The following is a 24,297-nucleotide window of genomic DNA, read 5'->3' as shown; positions in this document are numbered from 1 at the left end:
CGACTAGGCCTGTATTCACTGGAGTTCAGAAGAATGAGAGGGGATCTCACTGAAACATATAAAATTCTGACGGTGATGGACAGACTGGATGCAGACACAATATTTTCTCTGGCTGGGGGGTTCTGGAACAAGTGATCACAATAAGGGGTAGAATGTTTAGGACTGGGATGAAGAGAAACCTTTTCACTCAAAGGGTGGTGAACCTGTGGAATTCTCTATCACAGAGGGCTGTGGGGGCCAAGTCACTGAATATATTTAAGAAGGAAATAGATAGATTTCTGGACTCTAAAGGCATCAAGGGGTATGGGGAGAGTGTAGGAATATGGCATTGAGATAGAGGATCAGCCATGATCATATTGAATAGCTGAGCAGTCTTGAAGGGCTGAATGACCTAATCCTGCCCCTATTTTCTGTTTCCATGTTTCTACAAATGTAGACCTTTTTGTCTCCGATAAGTTGATTTTAAAACCACCAAACCTGGACATAATTTTTGAAATTTAAATTGGTCATTTAAATTGATATGAGTTGCTGCTCCATGAACTCAAAGGGAAAGGGAATTTACTTGCGTTTAAAGGGATCAATGGAATTTTTAATGTTAAAGAAAAAGTTGATAAAACCAGTCTAGGTGGTTCAAGGGAGTATCTTTTTATTGAAAGAGAAATAAATGGAACACATTTTTAGACAACAATATTCTTGTTTGAATTTGGGACAAGTTGGCTGCTCAAGAAGGCAGCTCACCACCATCTTCTCAAGGACATCTTGGGATGGACAATAAAATGCTGGCCCAGCCAGTGAAGCCCACATCCCGTGAATGAATAAAAGAAAGATTGCAATAATATTAGTATGATTTGGTAGATTCCCTAGTAAAATGTTATGTAAGGTAAAGGCCAAGCAAACTTGTATCATCCGTTGCTTTATTTTTATGCATTAAATGCTAATATCTTGGGAATTAACAGGACTCCTGTGAATGAATAAGGGATGTCGTGGATTGAGGTGATTTGCAGTGAAGTTGTAATGAATAATAATGGGGTTTTATTAGCCATGGTTATGTACGATTACGGAATGGAGACATAGCATCCTTTTTTTGAAAAAAAAGGGAATGTAAAGTTGGTGCAGGTCACGCCACTCAGGATTTTTAAAAAATATATTCATTCATGGGATGTGAGCATCATTGGCTAAGCCAGCATTTATTGCCCATCCCTAACTGCCCTTGTTCAGCGAGCATTTGACAGTCAACCACATTGCTGTGGGCCTGGAGTCACACATAGGCCAGACCAGGTAAGGACGGCAGATTTCCTTCCCTAAAGGACATTAGTGAACCAGGTGGGTTTTTACAACAATCGACAATAGTTTCATGGTCATCATCAGACTTTTAATTCCAGATTTTTATTGAATTCAAATTCCACCACCTGAACCTGGGTCCCCAGAGCATTACTCTGGGCCTCTGGATTACCAGTCCATTGACAATACCACTATGCGACCACCACCTCCTCTAAAATATTTCTTCATGCAAATGACTCTTTAACTGCATTCTTCTATCAGAAGCCGGAGAGAACTTAACCTCCACTGTGAGTTGCATTCGAACTAGGTTTGCTGCAGGGCACTGACCACAGCGCTCCAGATGCATGGTTGCACTGTTGATTAGCTGCAGCACAGCAGTACACACTCACAACACAGCAGCTCAGGAACTAGAGAAGAGTTGTCAACAATATTCCTGTGGGAAACTAGAGGTTCTAAGGATTTTCTTTGAATAGTTAAAATAATCATCACAAGAGTTAAACAGTCCTCTGTAGCATGAATGTGCAGAGGTGGAGTAAGTGTTAGCTGAGCTATAAGGAAACCTAGCTTCTGTTTGGAACCAGCTTGGGTCTATACGGCTATGACATGGACGAAAGAAGGAATAATTATCTACGTCAATAGAGCACGTTAAAGCCTGGAATCAGATGGAATGTTTGAGTCATGAAAAACGATGAATGTTGTTGTTGTAGTGGACAGTAAGTTTCTTCAAGGCTCACACATGAGGTAGGATAATAACTAGTGGGATGTGTAAATCGGCAATGTGTAAATTATGTGACAAAAAAACATTTGAGGATAGGGGATAGATTTAAGAAACAACACATAATAACAAATTGGGATTGAGCATTATAGGTACGATCTGGTATCCATGTCAATTTAGTGGAAGTCTAGAAATTGTAGATTAGATCAGTAATTTGGCAATTTTCTCTTGGTAATGTTTTGTGTCCTTGCCTGAGATGGTTGTTTCAAAGGGAACTGAACTGCAATTGCTGACCCTCGCCCAAGGTATTGGGACCATGAAGAGGGAGATGAGCAATGACTTTGCCCCACACACATATACACGCCTTGCTCTGTTGAGAAAAGCGAGTGAAGTCCAGAAAGAGTGACATGATATTGGGATTCCAGTGTGAGTGTGCAGTTGTGATTGGACAAGTGCCTCTCGCAAACATAGGGAGTGACTAACATGGAAAATACATGGCGTTAAAGAATGGCTTCCAAATGTTTTTAGCTACTGGACAATGGCACGACATGGGCCTGAATTTCACGCTCCCCCACTGGCGGGTTTTTAGGGGATGGGGGGGTCACGGAGCATGAAATTAAAGGAACAGGATCCTATCTGAGTCCCCGCCTGCCCCGACCTTGCAGTGAACATTAAAGTCTTTACCCTGCATTTAAACTGAACCATTTACTCCTTTCCTTGGTGTATACTAGACGGTTCCTTCATAAATTAGATGTTTTTTTTAATAGGTAGAAGCATTTGAAACTTGCCGACAATGGCCTGTGTGATGCAGAGATGCTCAATTTGAAAACCCTCCTCAAGGGGACAGTAACTCGGCAGGTTCGTTGTCCCCATCCGGCTGGGACCAATATTGAGTGAAATGACTTTTGCACCGAGGTTAAAGTTACAAGGGCGAACTGAGTTTACTCGAATGTTTATGCTGCTTCAGCTTCTGCTGATTTTAACCAAACTGTACTGATATAACAAGTCTACACCCTTATACTTAATCAAGTGGCTCTCCTTTATTAATACACTTCAAGTGTGAACCATGGTTTTAGAAAGAAAAATATCATCCATTAAATAGAAGAAAAATACTGCATTAGTATTAGATGTTGGCCCAGATCTTCCGGTCATAGAAACATAGGACACAGAAGCAGGAGGAGGCCATTCGGCCCTTCGAGCCTGCCTTGCCATTTAATAAGGTCATGGCTGATCTGATTGCGGTCTCAACTCCACTTTCTTGTCTGCCCCCCATTACCTTTGACTTGCTTGTCGATCAGAAATCTAACTCAACATTGAATAAATTCAATGGCCCAGCCTCCGCTCCTTCCTGGGGAAGAGAATTCCACAGGCTAATGACCCTCAGAGAGAGAAAAAAAGTCTCCTCATCTCCATCTTAAAAGGGGGACCCTTTATTCTTAAACTGCGTCCCCTGGTCCAAGTCTCACCCACAAGTGGAAACATCCTCCCGATACCCACCCTGTCAAGTCCCTTCAGGATCTTACGTGTTTAAATAAGATCACCTCTCAATCTTCTAAATTCTGGTGGGTTTAGGCCCAACCTTTCAAACCTTCTTCAATAAGATAAGCCAAGCGGCGATGCTGAGACATTGCCCTGACTGCCAAGATAACTGTGACCTTACCTCGTTGCATCCTTGAAGCTGGGTCTTCCTGTTCTGGCTGCAGACGCAGTGCTTTTAGTGCATCTTCCACTTGGACCGTTGGCAAAGAGGAGCATCACAGAGGCCAGCGTTACAGCACCCCTATGTTCAGCTAAGCGTTTAAAGGTTCTCAGCTGAGCTGGCTATTGACTGAGTGGGTAAGTGAGTGAGTGAACAGGTGACACTTACGCGTATGCTCACTCAGCTGTTGACTCACATGTGAGAAAATGGGCCTTTCATGAAATAACTGGAAAATAAAGGTCCTTTTCCAACCAGCTCCCAAAGCACGACAACTTCCATTGGGTGCTGAAGTGAAACAGCGGCAGACCTCACAATATTCACGGCAGCTGCATCAGTAAGCCCTGCCCAATAGCTACTATTGGTGCACAACTTAGAATTGTTCTAACTCCAATGAGAAAAGCTTCTGATTCCCAAAATCCCATCTCTTACCTGAAAACAAAGACCCACCTCAGACTAACCCCTGAACAACAACAACTTACATTTATCTAGTACCTTTAATGGAACAAAATGTCCCATGGCACTTCACACTGTGATTATAAAACAAATTACACCGAGGCACGTAAGGAGATATTAGGTCAGTTGACCAAAGGCTTGGTCAAAGCGGCAGGTTTAAAGGAATATCTTAAAGGAGGAAAGTGAGGTGGAGAGCTTGGAGCTGAGGCAGTTGAAGGCAGCCTGGCCACCAGTGGTGTAGCAATTTAAATCAGGAATGCAGAGGGCAGAATTAGAGGATCCAGATATCTCAGAGGGTTGTAGAACTGGAGCAGAGTACAGAGATAGGGGGAGACCACGCCATGGAGGGATTTGAAAAACAAGGATGAGAATTTTAAAGTCAAGATGCAGCTTACCCAGGGGCCAGTGTAGGTCAGCAAGCACAGGGTTGATAGGGGAATGGGACTTGGTGGAAGTTAAGATACAGGCAGAAAGGTTTTGGATAACCTCAAACTGACAGAGGGTAGATAGTGGCAGGTCAGCCACGAATGCATTAGAATAGTCAAATCTAGAGGTGGCAATGGCAGGGATGAACATTTGAGCAGATGATGAGTTAAGACAGGGATGAAGTAGAGCAATATTATGGAGCTCTTATGGACGAACATGAGGTTGAAAGCTGATCTCAGGATCCATTGTGACACCAAGATTGCTGCGATCAGACTTAATCTCAGGTTAATCTCAGACTGATGGAGTCAGAAACTAGGGACAGAGTTTTTTTTTACATCTACTCGTGGTTAGCTATGATTTGTCGAGACTATCTAAATAGCTCGGCGTGTTTGGGATTGTGGTGTAGCACATTGCCTGGAGCCAGGTTATGTAGATCTTCAGTTCCAGAGCCAGGTTATGTGAATCTTCAGATGGTCCTGATTTTACTAGCTCCTGCCTGCATATGAAAAGTGCAATGTGCTTCCAGGATCCCTTTACACCACTTTCCCGATAGCAAAAGCCATTGTTGAACTTTGTAAGACGGACCCTGGATTCAGAGAGAGCAGCAGAGTCTCTCCCAATGGAATGACCAGGATTGAAGAGTTCCAGATTGGATAGATTGTGTGAGGGGCCTGGAGCTCACATGGGATCTCTGGCCCCGATCTTTACTGAGAGAGAGGGAGAGTGTACTTGATGCAGACAGGGGTTAGGGATAATTCACAACATGGGCATACATTTGATCCTGATAATGATGAGATGTATGCCTAAAAAGGGGACATTTTGATAAATTTAGGCTTGATTTAATTTAGTTGCATGAAGCCTAATTACTGGACCCCAAATTAACCATTAAACTGTTTGAGTTTGACAGAGATATAACCATCATGCAAAGACTCAAACACTGAATTAGCAAATAATACCAACATTTATTGAGCATAAATAAAATAAAACAATACACTTATCAATTCACAAAAGACTTGTCAATTAACTAAAAAAAAAACAAAAAGTATACAAAAAGAGATATGCTGTTGAAGCTTTTTAGATCTTTTTAGATGTTAGAGTCGACCTGCCTGTTTGGAATTTAAACAAAAGCTTGGCAGTTAACTGCTCCCTGGTGCGTTCTCCATGGCAACGCCTCTACTAATCAGAGTACTTGCCAACCAATCAGCACTCTCTTCTCATGCAGTAAAAATTGTTGTTCCCTTTACAATGGGTATTCTTGTGAATCTGCCTTGTTGAGTGCAAGACCAAAAGCTTAGGCAGTGTATCTCTTTTTTCAACAATATTCAAGCCCTGTAACGCCCAAGTTATTATAAGTAGAATTATCAACCAAACACCGCAGATTTGATCCAAGCAATGACAGGAAACTCCCTCTGTCCCTGAGGATGTCAATATCAATTATCTTAACCCTTTGCACTGATAGGTATTCACCTCGGCCTCCAAAGTAAACTGCACTACCAGGGTCCATGCTGACAGGAATTCTGCCTATGTCCCTGGACCCAGTGCTACACTATCGGTCACCATACCAACAACAAACTCCCTCTGTCCCTGTGGATCAGTCAATGCAACTGGTTTCCCTTAACCTGGTACACACACACCAAATGGTTCCCAAAATCCTCTTCCATATCTAATCCTGGCATCAGCCCACCTTAGTCCATAGTTGTTGTTAAAGGCTAATTGGTCAATAATGTTGTAAGGGTTAATTTCATTGGTTCTAGCCATTGGCGCACATTGCCTCAAACAGAATACAATGGATTATTTCAAGATGCATTCATCATCTTAATACCACAAAAATGTCCCATTCATTAGACCAGCACTGGGTCAGTCAAGGCTGGTGTGTTTATGGTAGGGGCCAATGCAGGACAGACAAGGATCCTTTCTCACAGCTTTGGCTACAGGACTTCGAGTTTCAAATTTAAATTCCTAAGGTAGAACTATTAGTAGAAAATACAGAAATAAATATAATCTGACTCTTATTAATTATTGGATTAGTAGTGACTTACTCTTTAGTTACAGGGTTATTGAGGTACATCTAAACCAATCATCTGTTTCTGTTGGTGACTGCATGAGAGGACTATATATTGAGTTAGCTTGCAAAAGGTCATCAACATTTACTTGGCTTATTTTCCGATCACGTCAGTACAAAATGGTGACTTGACGTAGTTGTTTTGCTGCAGAGTATATGTTCTGTAAAAAGCCTCCAAAAATGGTCAAGTTAAGCAGGCAACTTAAATCCTACCAAAATAAAAGGTAAGAAGCAGAGCTGCAGTGGTGGGGAAGTGTGGGAACAGGGATTCAGTTCTTGTTCCTCCCAGTTCACAAGCAGTGCTGGAAAAGCACTTCCTGTTTGCTCCAATTGCTCCTGTCGCTATTTAGCTCCCAGGTTTTCCCGACCCTGAAAAATCTATCCACGCAATGTTGAATTTCAATTGGGTTCCCAATAGCAGTGCGAGAGGGAGACATGGACAAGCCCGTGACGTGACACTCTGCCACAAAATTGTACACACAATGAGCAGCAGGGGTCATGTTTTGTGACGTACCTGTTTTATCGGCACCTCCCCCCACCCCCCCCCCCCCCCCCCCCCCACCCCCATGTCCTGATTCTCTCCCTCCCCTCATGGGGGAGGGGTTGGGGGTAATATTGACCCCATTTCCTTTCATGTTCTGATACAAGTTTAGGAATCTACTTTTCAAAATGACGCAGTTTAAGAGGAGCAGCATTTTTACCATCGTTGTACAATCCAGGATAGAAATAAGGAAAGAGTTGCTCAGTGAATGTGCCAGTGAGAGTGTGGAGAATGGACATATCATCAGCATTGTAAAAGGTCACCTGTCCTCCCTCATAGTCCAGGTAAACACCGATGGTCCTGGGGTTTACACTCGGGGTCAGGGTGACTGAATCGATAGCTTTATATTCATTCCCTTTTCTCAACCACAAAGCCCAGTAACCATCTTCAGGAGCCAGTTTTAGCCCACCCTTCCTATTAGCTGACTCTCTGGCCACACCCACGTCCCAGTCAGTCTTGTCTCCGACCTCCACCTCCCAGTAATGTTTCCCTGATGTGAATCCCTGTGACCCCAGGACACAAAGACACACATCAAATCTCTTCGGATTATCAGGACGCATCGGGTTTCTTCTGTCACTGCTTTTCACACTGGTCAAGTCTTCAGACAGGATGAGGTCAGGATGAGCTGTGTTTGGGTCCAGGGTCAATGAGGATGAAACTGGGGAAATTAAAAATATATCACGTTAAATATTTTACACACAGGAAGCTGGATGAATAAGTGTTAATATCTGGTGTCTTTATAACAGGACTTGGCACCCAGTCCAAATTTCTGTATCAGTTAATACTGCAGAGTGGGTACAGTGTACAGTTAGATATATTCCCAAACTCCAGTGTGTACAGTGAACAGATATTACACACAGGGTACAGTGTACAGTGAGATATATTCCTGGACTCCAGTGTGTACAGTGAACAGATATTACAGACTGAGCACAGTGTACAATTAAATATGTTCCCAGACTCCAGTGTGTACAGTGAACAGACATTATAGATTGAGTACAGTTTACAATTAGATATATTTGCAGACTCCAGTGCGTACAGTGAACAGATGTTACAATCTGGGTACAGTGTACAATTAGACAAAGTCACAGATTCCAGTGTGTACAGTGAACAAATATTACACAGTGGGTACAGTGTACAGTTAGATATGTTCCCAGACTCCAGTGTGTACCATGAACAGTTTTACAGACTGGGTGCACTGTACAGTTAGATATATTCCCAGACTCCAGTGTGTACAGTGAGCAGATATTACGGACTGGGTACACTGTACAGTTAGATATATTTCCAGTCACATAAAGAACAGTCCCTTGAGTGAGGTCCCAGATGCTGCTGACACCAGTGATTTGTCTCCAGTAGCATGCAGCACCTTCAGGAGTGGGGGAACCTCTACAGAAAATGGATAAAAAAAAACTATGCAATTTCTTACCTGGAAACATGACCTGTTTCATTTCCTTCCACATTGGGTAGAATAGCGGGCCTGGAAATCCTGGGTACTTCCGTCTTTGAAACTCCAGTATTTCCTCATCTTCATCTGCCTCTGCACCACCTTCCTCTTCCTCCTCTTTATCCGGGTACCTGATTAAATGGAATTGATTTAGTCACTCACTGCTGGATGCAAACTGTGATCACAGTGTAAAACCACGTGAGAGCTTGGATTGGATATTCACTTATCCATCTTTGAATTAGTTGTTTAATAGAACTTGATTATTGTTGAATAAAGGGCATGTCAAATCTTTTCATCTTGCACTCATCAGCACACTTTGCAAGAATACCAAATAAGGAGGAAAACAATAATTTATACTGTATGTGAAGAGACTGCTGATTGGTTGGCAAGTGGACTCTGATTAGTAGATGTATTGTTATGGAGAATGCACCAGTGATGCTGACTAACACTTAACTGCCAAGCATTGTTTGAAATTTAAACCAGGCAGCTTGACCTTGAGGAATGAGTCAGTGAGTAGCTGTCACTTATTTTAATTGGTTGAAACAGTTGCATTAAGTGCATGTTCTTTTGGTCTGCAAAGAACAGGGCCCTCTGTATGCCTGTGGACATGATCCATTTTCAATCTCCAGTCAAAGTGGAAGATGGCTCGGGTGATCGCCACCATACAGGAGTGTGGAATGGGCCAGACCTGTGCCACATACAGCAACAGCGAGAGTGCCTCACACCTGATGACCAGGTTCTTACCCGCAATGGAGAAGGAGCATCGCTCACACATGCCCAGTTTCCTTTTCACCATAGACACTCGCTCCTTCTAGTTTCTAACGCATGCCCTGGTCCCTCCGAACCATATCCCTGAAGCACAAGCCTCTAGATAAAGGGGGAAAAAACGTGCCCAACATCGCCCTCATACTGATGGCCACCTTTGTGTGCGGCTGCATCAAGCTGTGCATAGACCCTCGGTATGCAAACACCAAGTGTCACTACATGCTGAGGTTCTACCTGTCCCCGGTGTTACGAAGGATGGGTCTGGCCACGCTGCCGCGGAACGCTCCAAGTAGTTGGACCGTGCCTAACCACCTGTCCCTCGTGAGAAAATTTATGCAGAGAAACACCTTTGACCACAAGTCCATCAGGCAGTGGTCGGCACGTAACGTCTTAAAGGCCCTGAGGGAAAAGGAGAGGGTGGATCCTGTGGGATGGTTCCCTGAGCAGACTGTTAAAGTCACTTGGCAGAATGCCTCATCGCCAGAACTTTCCAACAAGCACCAAGACATAGCTTGGCTGGTGGTGAGAAAGGCCCTCCCTGTAAGATCCTTCCTACATGCCAGGAGTCTCACCCCCTCTGCACGTTGCCCTCGAGGTGGCTGTGGTGGGGAAGAGACCGTTGTTCACCTCCTTGTGGATTGTGTCTTTGCGAAGAAGGTCTGGAGAGAGATGCAGTGGTTTCTGTCGAGGTTCATCCCGAGCAGTTCTGTGACAGAGGACTCTGTGCTCTACGGGCTGTTCCCAGGGACACACACCGAGACAAACATCAATTGCAGCTGGAGGATCATCAACTCGGTGAAAGACGCTCTTTGGTCTGCTCGAAACTTGTTGGTTTTCCAGCACAAAGAGTTGTCCCCGACCGAGTGTTGCAGACTGGCACATTCCAAGGTCCAGGACTACGTGCTGAGGGACACAGTTAAGCTTGGGGCAGCCACCGCAAAGGCGCATTGGGGAAGGGTCACTGCCTAAGACCTTTCTGCCACAGTGCACTGAGGGGCTGGTAACTGTAAAGAGCCCCTCAGGCTGTACAGATTAAAATGAATGTCTGCCAATGATTGTAATATTCATTGTTTGTACTGATACACCTTGCGATTCATGTTGTAATAGTTGAACCTGATTGTATTTTTGTAATGGTGATTTTGAAATGGTTCGAAATGTTTTTGAAGATTTATGAATAAAGTATATTTTTGCAAAAAAAAAACAGGGCCCTCTGTATTAACATATGTAGCTTCCAGTACACGCAAATGTACCACATTGCTGCCCAACTGACAATCTTAAATTGGTTGTTGATGTAATTCTCAGCATATTGAGGATCATTTAGCAAATGTTGTCCAATCACGGAATCACATATAATGTCGGACACTGTGCTTTGAGTTTTGCAAACACTGGCTGTTTGGGTACAGTCTGTACCTTGCCCATTGTGAACAGAGGAAGGGACTTGCTGTTTGATACAATCCACCAGTCATTGGGATGTATGGCCTACATACCTAGCATCATACGATCACTGCAATTCATATACCACAGTACTCATTTGTGTGATAGGTAGAATGCTTTACTGGTTTGACAGCAGAATCCTGTTAGTGGTGAACACCACTCGTGTTGCTACTGCATAGTAGCAGCGTGAAACACCTGTTGCTCAAATTTCCGTGATACTTTACCCTTCCAGGGTAATCTGAGGTAGACTGGGAACTTTTCAGAGCCAAAAGTGACAGCCTTAGGCCCATTCATGAGTTTGCGTGATATACAGTGTGAAATGATCTGCTCAGGGTAACCATTACCCTGCAGGATGCTTTAATGCGCCCTATTTCAGCATCAAGCTTGCATGCTGAACAAATGGCTCGAGCCCTATTTATGAAGTTGGCGATAAGGCCAATCTTATAACGTGTGGAACCGCAAGAGTCCCAGTGTGTGTATTGACCGGTGAAGGAAGGCTTGTGGTAGACTGTGGTTAGGACCCCCCTGGCAGATTTCTCAACTAGTAGGTCAAGGAAGGGGAGTTCTTCTGACTGCTCCATTTCAAAGGTGAATTTGAGAGCAGGATGGAGCTCATTAAGACATGTAGGGAAATTGTTACATGGAGCTACGGATTTAAATATAGCAAATGTAGCATCCACACATCAGAAATATGCAAGGGGTAGGAGGTTAGGTGTTATTCCATTGACGACAATTTTCTCATGGTACCCAACAAAAATGTTTGTGAGAGCTGGGCCTAGAGGCGGTCCCATGACAACACCATCTATCTGGGCAGACATGGTGTCGTTAAAACTGAACTCAACTGGATAAGTTGCCAGTTCTTGAGCTCAATGAATACTGATTTATACAATGATGGTGGTTCTAGATCACCATGATATAGTGCTGCTGTGAAAATATCTTTGGCTTTCTTAAGTGGAACACTGGTGAATAGGCTGGCAATGTCAAATGAACACATGGACACAGCATTGCTATGGATATGCAAATCCCACATGGTCTTCACAATGTGAAGGAGTCCTGTATGTGGAAGACTTGGTCAAAACTGGTTTAACAATTCACCCAACCACTTGGCCAATTCACTTTGTGCGGAGCCGGTCATAAATAAGATGGTGCGTAGGGGACATCACTTTTGTGTGTCTTGGGCAGCCCATATGTACATGAACACAGCGAGTCGTGAGGATGAACCCTGTAATATATATCACGTGGTAGCTTACTGTTCATACACAAGTCCAGCAAACTTTGTTCAGCTTACCTTGAAGCAAGGCCGTAGACCTTTTCAGTAACTTCTTTCAGTTCCTGCAGGACAGAGAATCAGAAACATTTAAATAAACATACGGTGCTGTTTACATTGTACTTTTTAATGGTGTGTAATCAGTGATTTTAGTAAAACCTGAAGGGATATGGGTGGAGTTTCCATTGATGGGTTCCAGTGACACCACTTCAGTTACCACCACCACCACCCCACCCTGAATATATTTGACAGGGTTTTCTCTGAAAATTTTGAAGATTCAGCGGTCCTTTCTAACGTGTCACTGCTCTCAGGGCTAGCACCCATGAGTTTGAAACAGAAACAAAAACAGGAAATGCTGGAAAACCTCAGCAGGCCTGACAGCATCTGTGGAGAGAGAAACAGAGTTAACGTTTTGAGTCCGTATGACTCTTCTTCAGAGCTAAAGAGAAGTAAAAATGTGCTGAAATTTATAGTGTTTAAGGGGATGGGGGTGGAGCAGGTGAAGCTGGATAGAAGACCAGCCATAGCTGCTCCACCCCTCCCTTAAACGGTATAAATTTCAGCACATTTTAACTTCTTTTTAGCTCTGAAGAAGTCATATGGACTCAAAACGTTAACTCTGTTTCTCTCTCCACAGATGCTGCCAGACCTGCTGAGTTTTTCCAGCATTTTCTGTTTTTGTTTCAGGTTTCCAGCATCCACAGTATTTTGCTTTCATCTAAGTTTGAGTAAGAACACTGACTGCTCTCAGGATTAATAACCAATATTTCAGGATCAATTTGTCATTCATTTAAGGGCAGGGGAGTAGGCAAGAAACCTGAAAGGAACCATTGGCGATATCGAATGGTGACTCAATCGATATTGTAACCTGGTCATCACTGTTGCAGTTCTAAAACAAGTTGGAGTGATAGGACAAGGGCAAGATTAATACATCTCCCTCAGTCAGGCTCTCCTCATCAGCTGCTGGGAAACATTGAGGGATTTCGGAAGCAATAGTTTCTAACCCTGATCACGTCTTACACACAGCTCGGGGTTATACTGTCAACTGCACACTGCAGTCAAACAGGGGAAGCCATAAGCACTGTGCATCTATATTTAAAGATATTGGCTGAGTTCTCAGTATCAGTCTCAGTGTATAGTTTCAGCAAAGAGTGCACTGTCCTCTTGGCACTTTACTAACATTGAAGACATGAAGAGGATCTGCAAGGGGTTCAGTAATTTGCCTGCACCCTGGTTCCAGTTATATCGCAGCCAGTGTGAGGCACTGACAGTGTGGGTAAGTCTCCCTGACACTCTGAGCTCAATCCTGATACCATTTTGTCCTCAGTTATACTGTACATCGGGCATTGTTGAGCTGGCTTTTGAGCCTTATTATAAAATGCTGTTTACAATTACACCAACAGCTTGGGGACGGGGTTATAAAGGGTCACCTTGAGAAAAGAGATATTGTCCTGCTGCTCATTGTCTACACAGAGGTTTGATGCAGTGTCAAAAATCATCAGAGCCCTTTCAATTATTTTCAGGTTCTCCTCCATTTGTCGCAGATCTTCCTCCTTTTGTCTCCTCAGCTCTCTGATCAAATGTTTTTCTTTGTCTTCAAGATATCGATGGATTTTGGCAAATTGTGTGGAGATGTCTTCCTCCAGGGTTCTAGTGAATTCCTAAAATGGTGAGAGAGATCCTTTAAACAGCGGGTTGTTAAAGGATTGCAGTGTTTAAAGGGAAATGAAGTAATACTCACATCCAGTTCTGCAATCTTTCTCTCCTGTAGCTGTGTTAAGTCACTTCCCTGTTTCACGACTTCCTCAATGGAACCCAAGGATGATTTCAGCTTGTTCTAAAAATGGAATCAGATCTCATCATGATCTGTTGTAACGTCTGCTGTTAGATTACAAGCTTGTGAGACACTAGCGAGACTAGTTTTTATCACCCATGAAAGGAGCACCACATAAAAAGAAGCCTGAAAGAGGAGCCTCACTGTGATAGGATTGTGGGTCTAAACTGGGCAAGAAAATAATCATCACAGGAGAAAGGTGGGAGATGGCAAGAATATACTCGTATACCTTTAATTTAAAAAAATCATTAACTATAAACTAAAAGTAGATTAATTAATTAGTATAAAAATCAAAAGCAATTTGGATAATTTAGCGTTTAAGTAAAATGTGTTCGATTAATTAGGGGAGAAATTTAAAAGTAAATAACAGGGACAGTAATACCAAAGGGTTCTGGATTTATCAGCACATTTAAATCTGTGTTAAGAGTTGAGGAAAAACTTTTAAATTATCTCCCTATACAAGAAAATGATATCAGCACAAGGAAAGCAATTGATAGGTGAATGTTTACTTAAGCCTTCAGTTTATTTCTGTTATGTCTAATAAATAGAGGCATGGCAGGGCATGGAGTGCACATCCTGTTCCATGTGGGAACTCCAGGACGCTGCTGTAGTGCTGGATAACCACATGTGCAGTAGGCCTTATCAGTCGGAGCAGCTCGAGCCCCAGGTGTCAGAGACTGATTAGCAATTGGTGTCACTGTGTTGCCTTGTTAAGACTGAGAGTTAGCATGTTTCTGGTTGTGGTCACCAACCCCACCCCCACTTGCAGCTTAAGGGTGTACAGGCAGAGCAAGGATAGGTGACTGTCAGACAGCCATGGATCCTCAGGCAGGCCATGTGGGTGGCTCCTGGGTGTATCCCACTCTTCCAACCAGTATTCCATTCTGAAAACTGGTGAGAGTCATGGCTTGTCTGGGGTGTGCAGCTATAGCTTATACCACAGCAACACAGTGGCTCAGCTTTAAAGGTGGGGCGGGGGAGGGTGAGTAGGAGGAAGATTGGAAGCTTGGAAGATTGGATGGTGTCACTCGGTAGTTAGGGGAGCAGACAGGTCTGTCTGTAGCCACAGGCGTGAATCCAGGATGATGCGTTGCCTTCCTGATGCCTGGGTGAAGGATTTCACTGAGCACTCCGAGCGCAGGAAGGAGAACAGCCAACAGTCATGATCTGCATTGGTACCAACAGCATAGATAGAAAGAGGGACGTGGTCCTGTAGATTTTAGGCAGCTATGGATAGACTGGCAAGCAGCACCTCAAAGTTAGTAATCTCCTAATTATGGCCAGTACCACACACTGGTGAGCATAGAAATAGGAAGCTTTGGTAGATGTATGTGTTGCTGGAGAGATGGTGTAAGATGGGGGGGTTTTAGATTCCTGGAACACTTGGACCAGTTCTGGGGGAGGTTTCTTTTTTAACTTATTCATTCATGGGATATGGACTTCGTTGTCTAGGCCAGCATTTATTACCCATCCCTAGTTGCCCTTGAGAAGGTGGTGGTGAGCTGCCTTCTTGAACGGCTGCAGTCCTTGAGGTGTAGGTACACCCACAGTGCTGTTAGGAAGGGAGTTCCAGGATTTTGACCCAGCAACAGTGAAGGAACGGTGATACACTTCCAGGTCAGGATGGTGAGTGGAGAGGAACTTCCAATTGGTGGCGTTCCCATTTATCTGCTGCCCTTGTCCTTCTAGATGATAGTGGTCATGGGCTTGGAAGATGCTGTCTAAGGAGCCTTGGTGAGTTTCTGCAGTGAATCTTGTGGATGGTACACACTGCTGCTACTGTGCGTCACTGGTGGAGGGAATGAATGTTTGTGGACGTGGTGTCAAGCTTTGTCCTGGATGGTGTCAAGCTTCTTGAGTGTTGTGGGAGCTGCACTCATCCAGGCAAGTGGGGAATATTCCATCACACTCCTGACTTGTGCCCTGTGGTTGGTGGACAGGCTTTGGGAGTCAGGAAGCAAGTTACACATCGCATGATTCCTATCCTCTGACCTGCCCTTGTAGCCGTAGTATTTATATGGCTAGTCCAGTTCTGTTTCTGGTGAATGGTAACCCCCAGGATGTTGATAGTGGGGGATTCAGCGATGGTAATGCCATTGAATGTCAAGGGGAATGGTTAGATTCTCTCTTGCTGGAGATGATCATTGCCTGGCACTTGTGTGGCATGAATGCTCCTTGCCACTTGCCAGTCCAAGCTATGGATCTGTACAGCCAGATGGATTGCACCTGAACAGAGCTGGGAACAACGTTCTTGGGAGGCAGTTTTCTAGTGCAATTGGGGTGGATTTAAATTAACTTGGCAGTGGTATGTGAAGCAGGGGGTAACTTTAGACAGGAAAAGCAGGTTGCAGAAAGCATTGGAAGAGAAACAGATAGCACTAGAGTAAGAATTAGTAAGGTATTCTGCGGAGTCAGAGTAAGTGGAAATGCATGACCTAAGTTAGTTTTACTATGCGTGTATGTGACCCCCTGAGGTGTGACAACTAAGGCTGGTGAGTCGCAGGTGCAAATAGCCACATGGGAATATGATGTTGTGGCAATAACGTAAACTAGGTTCAAATAAAATGACAACTCCAGGTATTAATATTCCTGGAGACAAGGTGTTCAGGAAAGATAGGAGAGAATAGAGGGGGTGGAAGTAATGATTAAGGCTTACATTACAGTGCATGAGGGAGAGGATGCCCTAGAGAGGTCAAGGGCTGGATCTATTTGGTTAAAGCTAAGAAACAGTAGAGGTAACATTACATTGCTGGATTTATTCTATTGGTCACCAACTAGATACAGAGGAACATTCGGGGAAATTACAAAGAGGTGCAAGAATTATGGAGTCATTATTATGGGGAACTTTAATTATCTGAACAGAAACTGAGATAGTAACGGTCTAAGGGGCACAGAGAAAGAAGATTTTCTGAAATATGTTCAGGAGAATTTCTACACCAGTATGTTTCCAGTTCAATGAGGTAGGAGGCATTGCTGAATCTGGTTCTGGGGAATGAGGCAGGACGAGTGGGTCACCTGTCAGTTAGGGACAGCTGTCATAGCTATGGAAAAGGACAAGGAACAATACAGAGGGAAAATGATTAGTTGGAGGAAGGTCAGTTTCACTGGGGTGAAAATGGAGCTGGCCCAGATAAACTGGAATCAAAGATTGGCAGGCAAAACTGCAACTGGGGCAATTAAAGAGGAGAGCTTTCAGGTACGGTTGAGGTACATTCCCGCAAGGTGAAAATTCAAGACAAACAAATTCAGAACTCCCTGGATGATGAAAGAAATAGGAAGTAAGATGAAGCAGAAAAGGAACAGATATGAAAGATGCCAGGTGGATAATACAAGTTAGAACCAGGATGAATATAGAAGATTCAGAGGAGAAGCAAGGAAAGAAATAAGAGCAGCAAACAGAGAGATTGAAAAGCGACTGGCAGCTAATATGAAGGGAATCCTAGAGTCTTCTATAGGCATATAAATAGTAAAAGGTTGGTAAAAAAAGGGAAGGAGCTCTGATTCAGGATCAAAAAAGGAATTTACTCATGAAGACAGGGGAATGGTGGAGGTCCTAAATGAATACATTGCATCTGTCTTTACCAAGGAAGAAGATGTTGCCAAAGTTCTGGTGAATGACATGGTAGTTGAGACATTAAACGGGCTAAAAATTAATAAACATCAGCATGAGAAAGGCTGACTGTAGGTTAAGTCACTGGGACCAGATCAGACGCAACCAAGGATACTGAGGGAAGTAAGATTTAAAATTATGGAGGCACTGGCTCTAATCTTCCAATTAACCTTAGATACAGGGGTGGTGCCAGAGGACTGGAGAATTGCATGCCATGTTTATGTTCAAAAACATGTGTAAGAAGGATAAACCCAGCAATTCTTGGCCAGGCAGTTTAACCTTGGTGGTAGGAAAGCTTTTAGAAAATTGATTCAGGCCAAAATTAACAGTTACTTGAAGAAATGTGGATTAATCAAGGAAAGGCCTCAAATTGTATTTAATTAATTTGATTGAGTTTTTTGCTGAGATAAAATAGAGCATTAATAAGGGTAACCTAGTTGATGTGGTGTACATGGAGTTCCAAAAGGCATTTTAAAAAGTGCCACATAAAAGGCTTGTCAGTAAGGTTGAAGCCCATGGAATAGGAGGGAGAGTGACAGCATGGATATAAAGTTGGCTGAATGACAGGAAACAGAAAGTTCTGGTGAACGGTTGCTTTTGGAATGAAGGAAAGTTTATAATGCAATTCCCCAGGTGCCGGTATGAGGATCACTGTTTTTTTTAATATATGCTGGTGAACTACACTTGGGAACCATTTCAAAATTTGCAGATGACACAAAACTTGGAGGTATTGTGAACCACAAGGAGGATAGTGATAGACTTCAAGAGGACAAAGACCAGCTGTTGGAATGGCAGACATGTGGCAGGTGGAGTTGAATGCAGAGAAGTGTGAAGTGATACATTTTGGCAGGGAGAGCAAGGAGGGGCTATGTAAAATAAAGGATACAGTCCTAAAGGGGGTGCAGGAGCAAAGGGACCCAAGGGTACATTTGAACAGATTATTAAAAGTGGCAGGGCAGGATAAGAACTTGGTTAAAAAGCAGCCTGGATCCTGAGCTTTATAAATAGTGTGCAAAAACAAGAAAGTTACCATGAATCCTTGTAAAAAAAAACTCATTTGGTCTCAACTGGGGTATTGTGTCCACTTCTGGCACCATACTTTAGGGAGGATGTGAAGGCATTAGAGGGGGTGCGGAAAGGATTTAGGAGAATCATTTTATGAAAAAGAGACTTCAGATAAGTAGATAGATTGGAGAAGTTGGAACCATTCTTCTGGGAGGAGAAGAGTGAGAGGAGATTTGATCGAGGTGTTCAAAATCACCAGGGGCCTGGACAGAGTGGATAGGGAGAGACTGTTCCCATCGGAGAGAGGGTGGAGGACAAGGGGAAACCAAATTAAAATGACTGGCAAAAGAGACAGAGGTGAAATGAGGAAAACCCTTTTTAACTCGGTGAGTGATTAGGATCAGGAATGCACTGCCTGACAGTGCGGTGGAGGGAGATTCAATCGAGGCTTTCAAAAGGAAAATAGATCGTAATCTAAAGAGAAAAAATATTGCAAGTTTATGGGAAAGGGCGAGGAGTGGGACTGGCTGTGTTGCCCTGACAGAGGGCCAGCAGAGACACGGCAGGCCAAATGGCCTCCTGTGGTGATTTAATGTAGATACTGTGATGGAACAAGATCCCAGTTACCCACTCCCTCCATCCCGGGCTTCTTCCTCGCTAACCTTGCACTTTTGGATTGCCTTCAGTACCGACAGAGACTCCGGGATTCGATTCCAGACAGGGACCAAGTCATCTTGTTCGACACAGGGACCCAGGGATCGGATTTCCAGACAGGAGCCCAGCGATCCCCTTCTGGACAGGGAACACGAGTTTCAGTTCTGCACCCGTTCTATCCCTGGCTCCATGCCACCATCAGGCCGAGAGTTGGTAAATCTCCCCAGCTCCCCCATCCTCTTGACCATGTCCCTTACCTTGTACTTTTTCACCGCATCCCCAACAGGCAGGAAGCTGTGCTCCGAATGTGCGGGTGAATCTCTACAAATGACACAGATCAGGGACAGATCGTCCTCACAGAAGAGCTTCAGCTTCTCGTCATGTTCCTCACAGTGAGACCCCACCGCCTCTCGGTCCGGCTTCAGATCCAGCTGTCGAGTTTTCTCACAGAGATTAGCCAACACCCTGTTGCTAGTGAAACTTCCCTGGAGGAAAACTACTCGACATTCCGGGCAGGACACAGCCTGACTCTGCTTTCCCCAACACTTCTGGATACAGGATTTACAGAAGTTGTGATCACAGTCCAGCCGCACCGGCTCCACAAACAGAGCCAGGCAGATGGAGCAGGTTAAATCCTCGGACAGGGTTAAGATGTGTTTACTGGCAGCCATCTCCGTTGTTGATCTTAATTTCACTTTCATTTCTCCCAGTGTAGTGTGAAACTCCCTTAAGCTGCCCTTTTAAAGGGCACTCTTTTCAGACAAATTGGTGAAGGTTCAATTTAATTTGCTTGCTTGTCAATTACAAAGCTCAATAACTAAATGGATACTTTCACAGGCCAGAGCTTCCCCCTTCCTTCATATCCCCTCCCTCTCCACCCCTTCATCCCCACCCCCCCACCCTTTCACCACTAGCACCCCCTCCACCCTAACTTCAGTCCCAACGACATTGATAGGACTAGAAAGGAGTTTCTATTGCAAGAATTTGAACAGTTAGGAGCTAAATTAAAAGCAGAACCTCCCAAGGTAATAATCCCGGGATTGCTACCTGAGTCACGGGCAAATTGGCATAGGGTAAATAAAGTCAAGGAGTTAAATGCGTGGCTCAGAGATTGGTGTGGGAGGAATGGGTTTCAGTTCATGGGACACTGGCACCAGAACTGGGGCAGAAAGTAGCTGTTCCAGTGGGATCGGCTTCACTTGAACCGTGCTGGGGCCAGTGTCCTGGCAAATCAAATAACTAGGGCTGTAGAGAGGACTTTACTAATAGAGGGGGAGGTGGGGGGGTTGAAATAAATACAATAACTATCACTAGAGAAAAATTACTAGAGAAATTAATGGGGCTAAAGGCCAATAAGTCACCTGGATCTGATGGGCTGCATCCTAGGATATTAAAGGATTAGATTAGACAGGATTAGACAGTGGATGCACTGGTAGTAATCGTCCAAGAGTCCTTAAATTCTGGAAAAGTCCCAGAGGATTGGGACATGGAACATCCTTATTCAAAAAGGGAGGCAGACAAACAACAGCAAACAATAGGCCAGTGAGCTTAACATCTGTCATTGGGAAAATGTAGGAGTCTAATATAAAGGATGTAGTAGCAGAGCATTTAGAAATACATAATCTAATCAAGCAGAGTAAGCATGGCTTCATGAAGGGGAAATCATGCCTAACAAACTTATTAGAATTCTTTGATGAGGTAAGAAGCAAGATAGATAAAGGGGAACCAGTAGATGTAATATATTTGGATTTCCAAAAGGCATTCAATAAGTTACCACACATAAGGCTACTTAATAAGATAAGAGCCCATGGTGTTGGGGTAGTATATTAGCATGGATAGAGGATTGGCTTATTAATAGAAGACAGAAAGTTGGGATAAGGGGGGCATTTTCAGGATGGCAACCTATAACTAATGGAGTGCCACAGGGATTGCTGCTGGGGCCTCAATTATTTACAATTAATGACTTGGATGAGGGAAGTGAATGTGCTATCGCCAAGTTTGCAGGTGACATAAAAATAGGTGGGAAGGCAAGTGATAAGGATGTCACAAAGAGTCTGCAGAGGGATGTAGATAGGTTAAGTGAGTGGACAAAAACTTGGCAGATGGAATAAAGTGAGAAGATGTGAGGTTATGCACTTTGGCAGGAATAATATAGGTGTTGAATATTATTTAAATGGAGAAAGACTGAAGAAAGCTGCAGTGCAGAGGGATTTGGGGGTCCTCGTGCATGAATCCTGAAAAGCTAACATACAAGTTCAACAGATCATAGGGAAGGCAAATGGAATGTTGGCCTTTATTTCAAAGGGAATGGAGCATAAAATTAGGGAAGTCTTGCTAAAACTATACAAGGCACTAGTTAGACCACACCTAGAATACTGTGAACAGTTTTGGTCCCCTTATCTAAGGAAAGATATACTGGCATTGGAGGCAGTCCAGAGAAAGTTCACTAGGTTGATCCCGGGTATGGGTGAGTTTTCTTATGCAAAGAGGTTGAGTAGGTTGGCCCTGTACTCATTGGAGTTTAGAAGAATGAGAGGTGACCTTATTGAAACATATAAGATTCTTAGGCAGCTTGACAGGATAGATGCTGAGAGGTTGTTCCCCCTTGTGGGAGAGTCTAGGGCCAGAGGGCATAATCTCAGAGTAAGGGGGTCACCCATTTGAAACAGAGATGAGGAGGAATTGCTTCTCTCAGCGGGTGGTAACTCATTGGAATTCTTCACCGCAGAGGGCTGTAGAGGCTGAGTTGTTAATATATTCAAGGTGGAGATAGACAGATTTTTAATCAGTAAGGGAATCAAGGGTTATGGGGAAAAGACAGGAAAGTGGAGTTGAGGATTATCAGATCAGCCATGATCTCATTGAATGGCAGAGCAGGCTCAATGGGCCGAATAGCCTACTTCTGCTCCTACATCTTATGGTCTTATGGTCCTTATATCTTCCCCTGATTATAGATATGGACAATGCAATGCCATAGAGAGAACATGTTCTTTAAGAGGTAATGGAACTAACCAGATGGAAATATCTGCATGACCTCATCCTCACAAACCTGCCTGCTGCAGATGCATCTGTCTACAGCAGTATCGGTAGGAGTGACCACCACACAGTCATTGTGGAGACGAAGTCCCCCCTTCATGTCGAGGATACCTTCCATTATGTTGCTAAAAGGGATGGATTTTGAACAAATTTAAACCTGGGCATCCATGAGGTGCTGAGGGCCATCAGCAGCAGCAGAATTGTACTCAAACACAACCTGTAACCTCATGGCCCAACATATCCCCTACTCTACCATTACCATCAAACCAGGGAATCAACCCTCGGGTTCAATGAAGAGTGCAGGAGGGCATACCAGGAGCAGCACCAGGCATACCTAAATATAAGGCGTCAACCTGGTGAAGCTATAACACAGGAATACTTGCGTGCCAAACAGCATAAGTAGCAAGTGATAGAAAAGCTAAGCGATCCCACAGCCAACAGATCAGATCTTGGCTCTGCAGTCCTGCCACATCCAGTGGTGAATGGTGGTGGACAATTAAACAACTCACTGGAGGAGGACGCTCCACAAATACCCCCATCCTCAATGAGGGAGGAGCCCAGCACACCAATGCAAAAAGTAATGCTGAAGCATTTGCTACAATCTTCAGCCAGATGTGCCAATGGATCCATCTCGGCCTCCTCTGGAAGTCCCTAGCGTCACAGATGCCAGTCTTCAGCCAATTCAATTCACTGCATGTGATATCAAGTAATGGCTGAAGGCACTGGATACTGCAAAAGCTATGGGTCCTGACAATATTAAAGCAATCGTACTGAAGACTTGTGCTACAAAACTTGCTGTGCCCCTAGCCAAGCTGTTCCAGTACAACGACAACACTGGCATCTATCCGGCTATGTGGAAAATTGCCCAGGTATGTCCTGTACACAAAAGGCAGGACAAATCCAACCCAGCCAATTACCTCCCCATCAGTCTACTCTCTATCATCAATAAAGTGATGGAAGGGGCCATCAACAGTGCTATTAAGCAGCACTTGCTTCACATTAACCTGCTCACTGATGCTCATTTTGGGTTCCGCCAGGGTGACTCATCTCCTGACCTCATTACTGCCTTGGTTCAAACATAGACCAAAGAGCTGAATCAAGAGGTGAGGTGAGAGTGACTGCCCTTGACATCAATGCAGCATTTGACAGAGTGTGGCATCAAAGAGCCCTAGCAAAACTGGAATGAATGGGAATCAGGGGGAAAACTCTCCACTGGTTGAAGCCATACCTAGCACAAAGGAAGGTGGTTGTGGGTGTTGGAGATGGTTGTGGGTGTTGAAGGTCAGTCCTTTCAGCTCCAGGACATCACTGCAGGAGTTCCTCAGGGTAGTGTCCTAGGCCCAACCATCTTCAGCTGCTTCATCAATGACCTTCCTTCCATCATAAGGTCAGAATTGGGGAAGTTCACTGATGATTGCACAATGTTCCGCACCATTCACAGCTCCTCAGATACTGAAGCAGTCCATGTCCAAATGCAGCAAGACCTGAACAATATCCAGACTTGGGTTGACAAGTGGCAAGTAACGTTCACACTATGCAAGTGACAGGCAATGGCCATCTCCAGCAAGGCAGAATCTAAGTATCTTCCCTTGACATTCAATGGTATTACCATCACTGAATCCCCCACTATCAAAATCTTGGGCCTTATCATTGAGCAGAAACTGAGCTGCACAAGCCATATAAATACTGTGGCTACAAGGGCAGGTTAGAGGCTCAGAATCTGTGGTGAGTAACTCACCTGCCCAAAACCTGCCCACCATCCACAAGGCACAAGTCAGGAGTGTGATGGAATACTCTCCATTTGCCTGGATGAGAGCAGCTGCAAAACATTGAAGAAGCTGGACACCATATAGGAATTCACCATTTCCCAGACTCAACCCCCAACCTCATCCCCACTCTCCTCCTCAGTCACAATTTCCCCACCAATCCCAATCTCCCCCCCCACCCTCCACCCCACCCAAGCCCAATATCCACCCACATCCCAATCTGTTCCCCCCCTATTCCCAATCCTTCCCTTGGTCCTAATAAATCTCCAGACCACACCCCTCCCCCCCCCCCCCCACCCCCCCCCCCC

The 24,297-nt window shown here is 44.2% G+C and overlaps 1 protein-coding gene across 1 annotated transcript; it reads right to left on the bottom strand.

Moving 5' to 3' along the window:
* Positions 1-7,198: 7,198 nt before the first annotated feature.
* Positions 7,199-19,898, bottom strand: LOC121291741 (zinc-binding protein A33-like). Its single transcript, XM_041213257.1, has 6 exons — positions 19,445-19,898; positions 13,826-13,921; positions 13,515-13,745; positions 12,106-12,149; positions 8,601-8,749; positions 7,199-7,835 (listed from the first exon to the last, which is right to left on the bottom strand). The coding sequence occupies exons 1-6, from the start codon at positions 19,886-19,888 to the stop codon at positions 7,294-7,296; spliced, it is 1,506 nt and encodes a 501-aa protein (XP_041069191.1). The 5' UTR covers positions 19,889-19,898; the 3' UTR covers positions 7,199-7,293.
* Positions 19,899-24,297: the final 4,399 nt, after the last annotated feature.

Source organism: Carcharodon carcharias, chromosome 19 (genome assembly GCF_017639515.1).
Source record: "Carcharodon carcharias isolate sCarCar2 chromosome 19, sCarCar2.pri, whole genome shotgun sequence".
NCBI lineage: Eukaryota > Metazoa > Chordata > Chondrichthyes > Lamniformes > Lamnidae > Carcharodon > Carcharodon carcharias.
This window is presented reverse-complemented; position numbering and strand designations above follow the sequence as displayed.

Coding starts and splice junctions, on each gene's coding strand:
- LOC121291741 (XM_041213257.1), bottom strand. CDS start 19,888: ATGAAAGTGAAATTAAGATCAACAACGGAGATGGCTGCCAGTAAACAC. Junction 13,922..19,444: donor ATGCGGTGAAAAAGTACAAG/GTAAGGGACATG, acceptor TTCCATTTTTAG/AACAAGCTGAAATCATCCTT. Junction 8,750..12,105: donor GTCTACGGCCTTGCTTCAAG/GTAAGCTGAACA, acceptor CCATTTAATCAG/GTACCCGGATAAAGAGGAGG.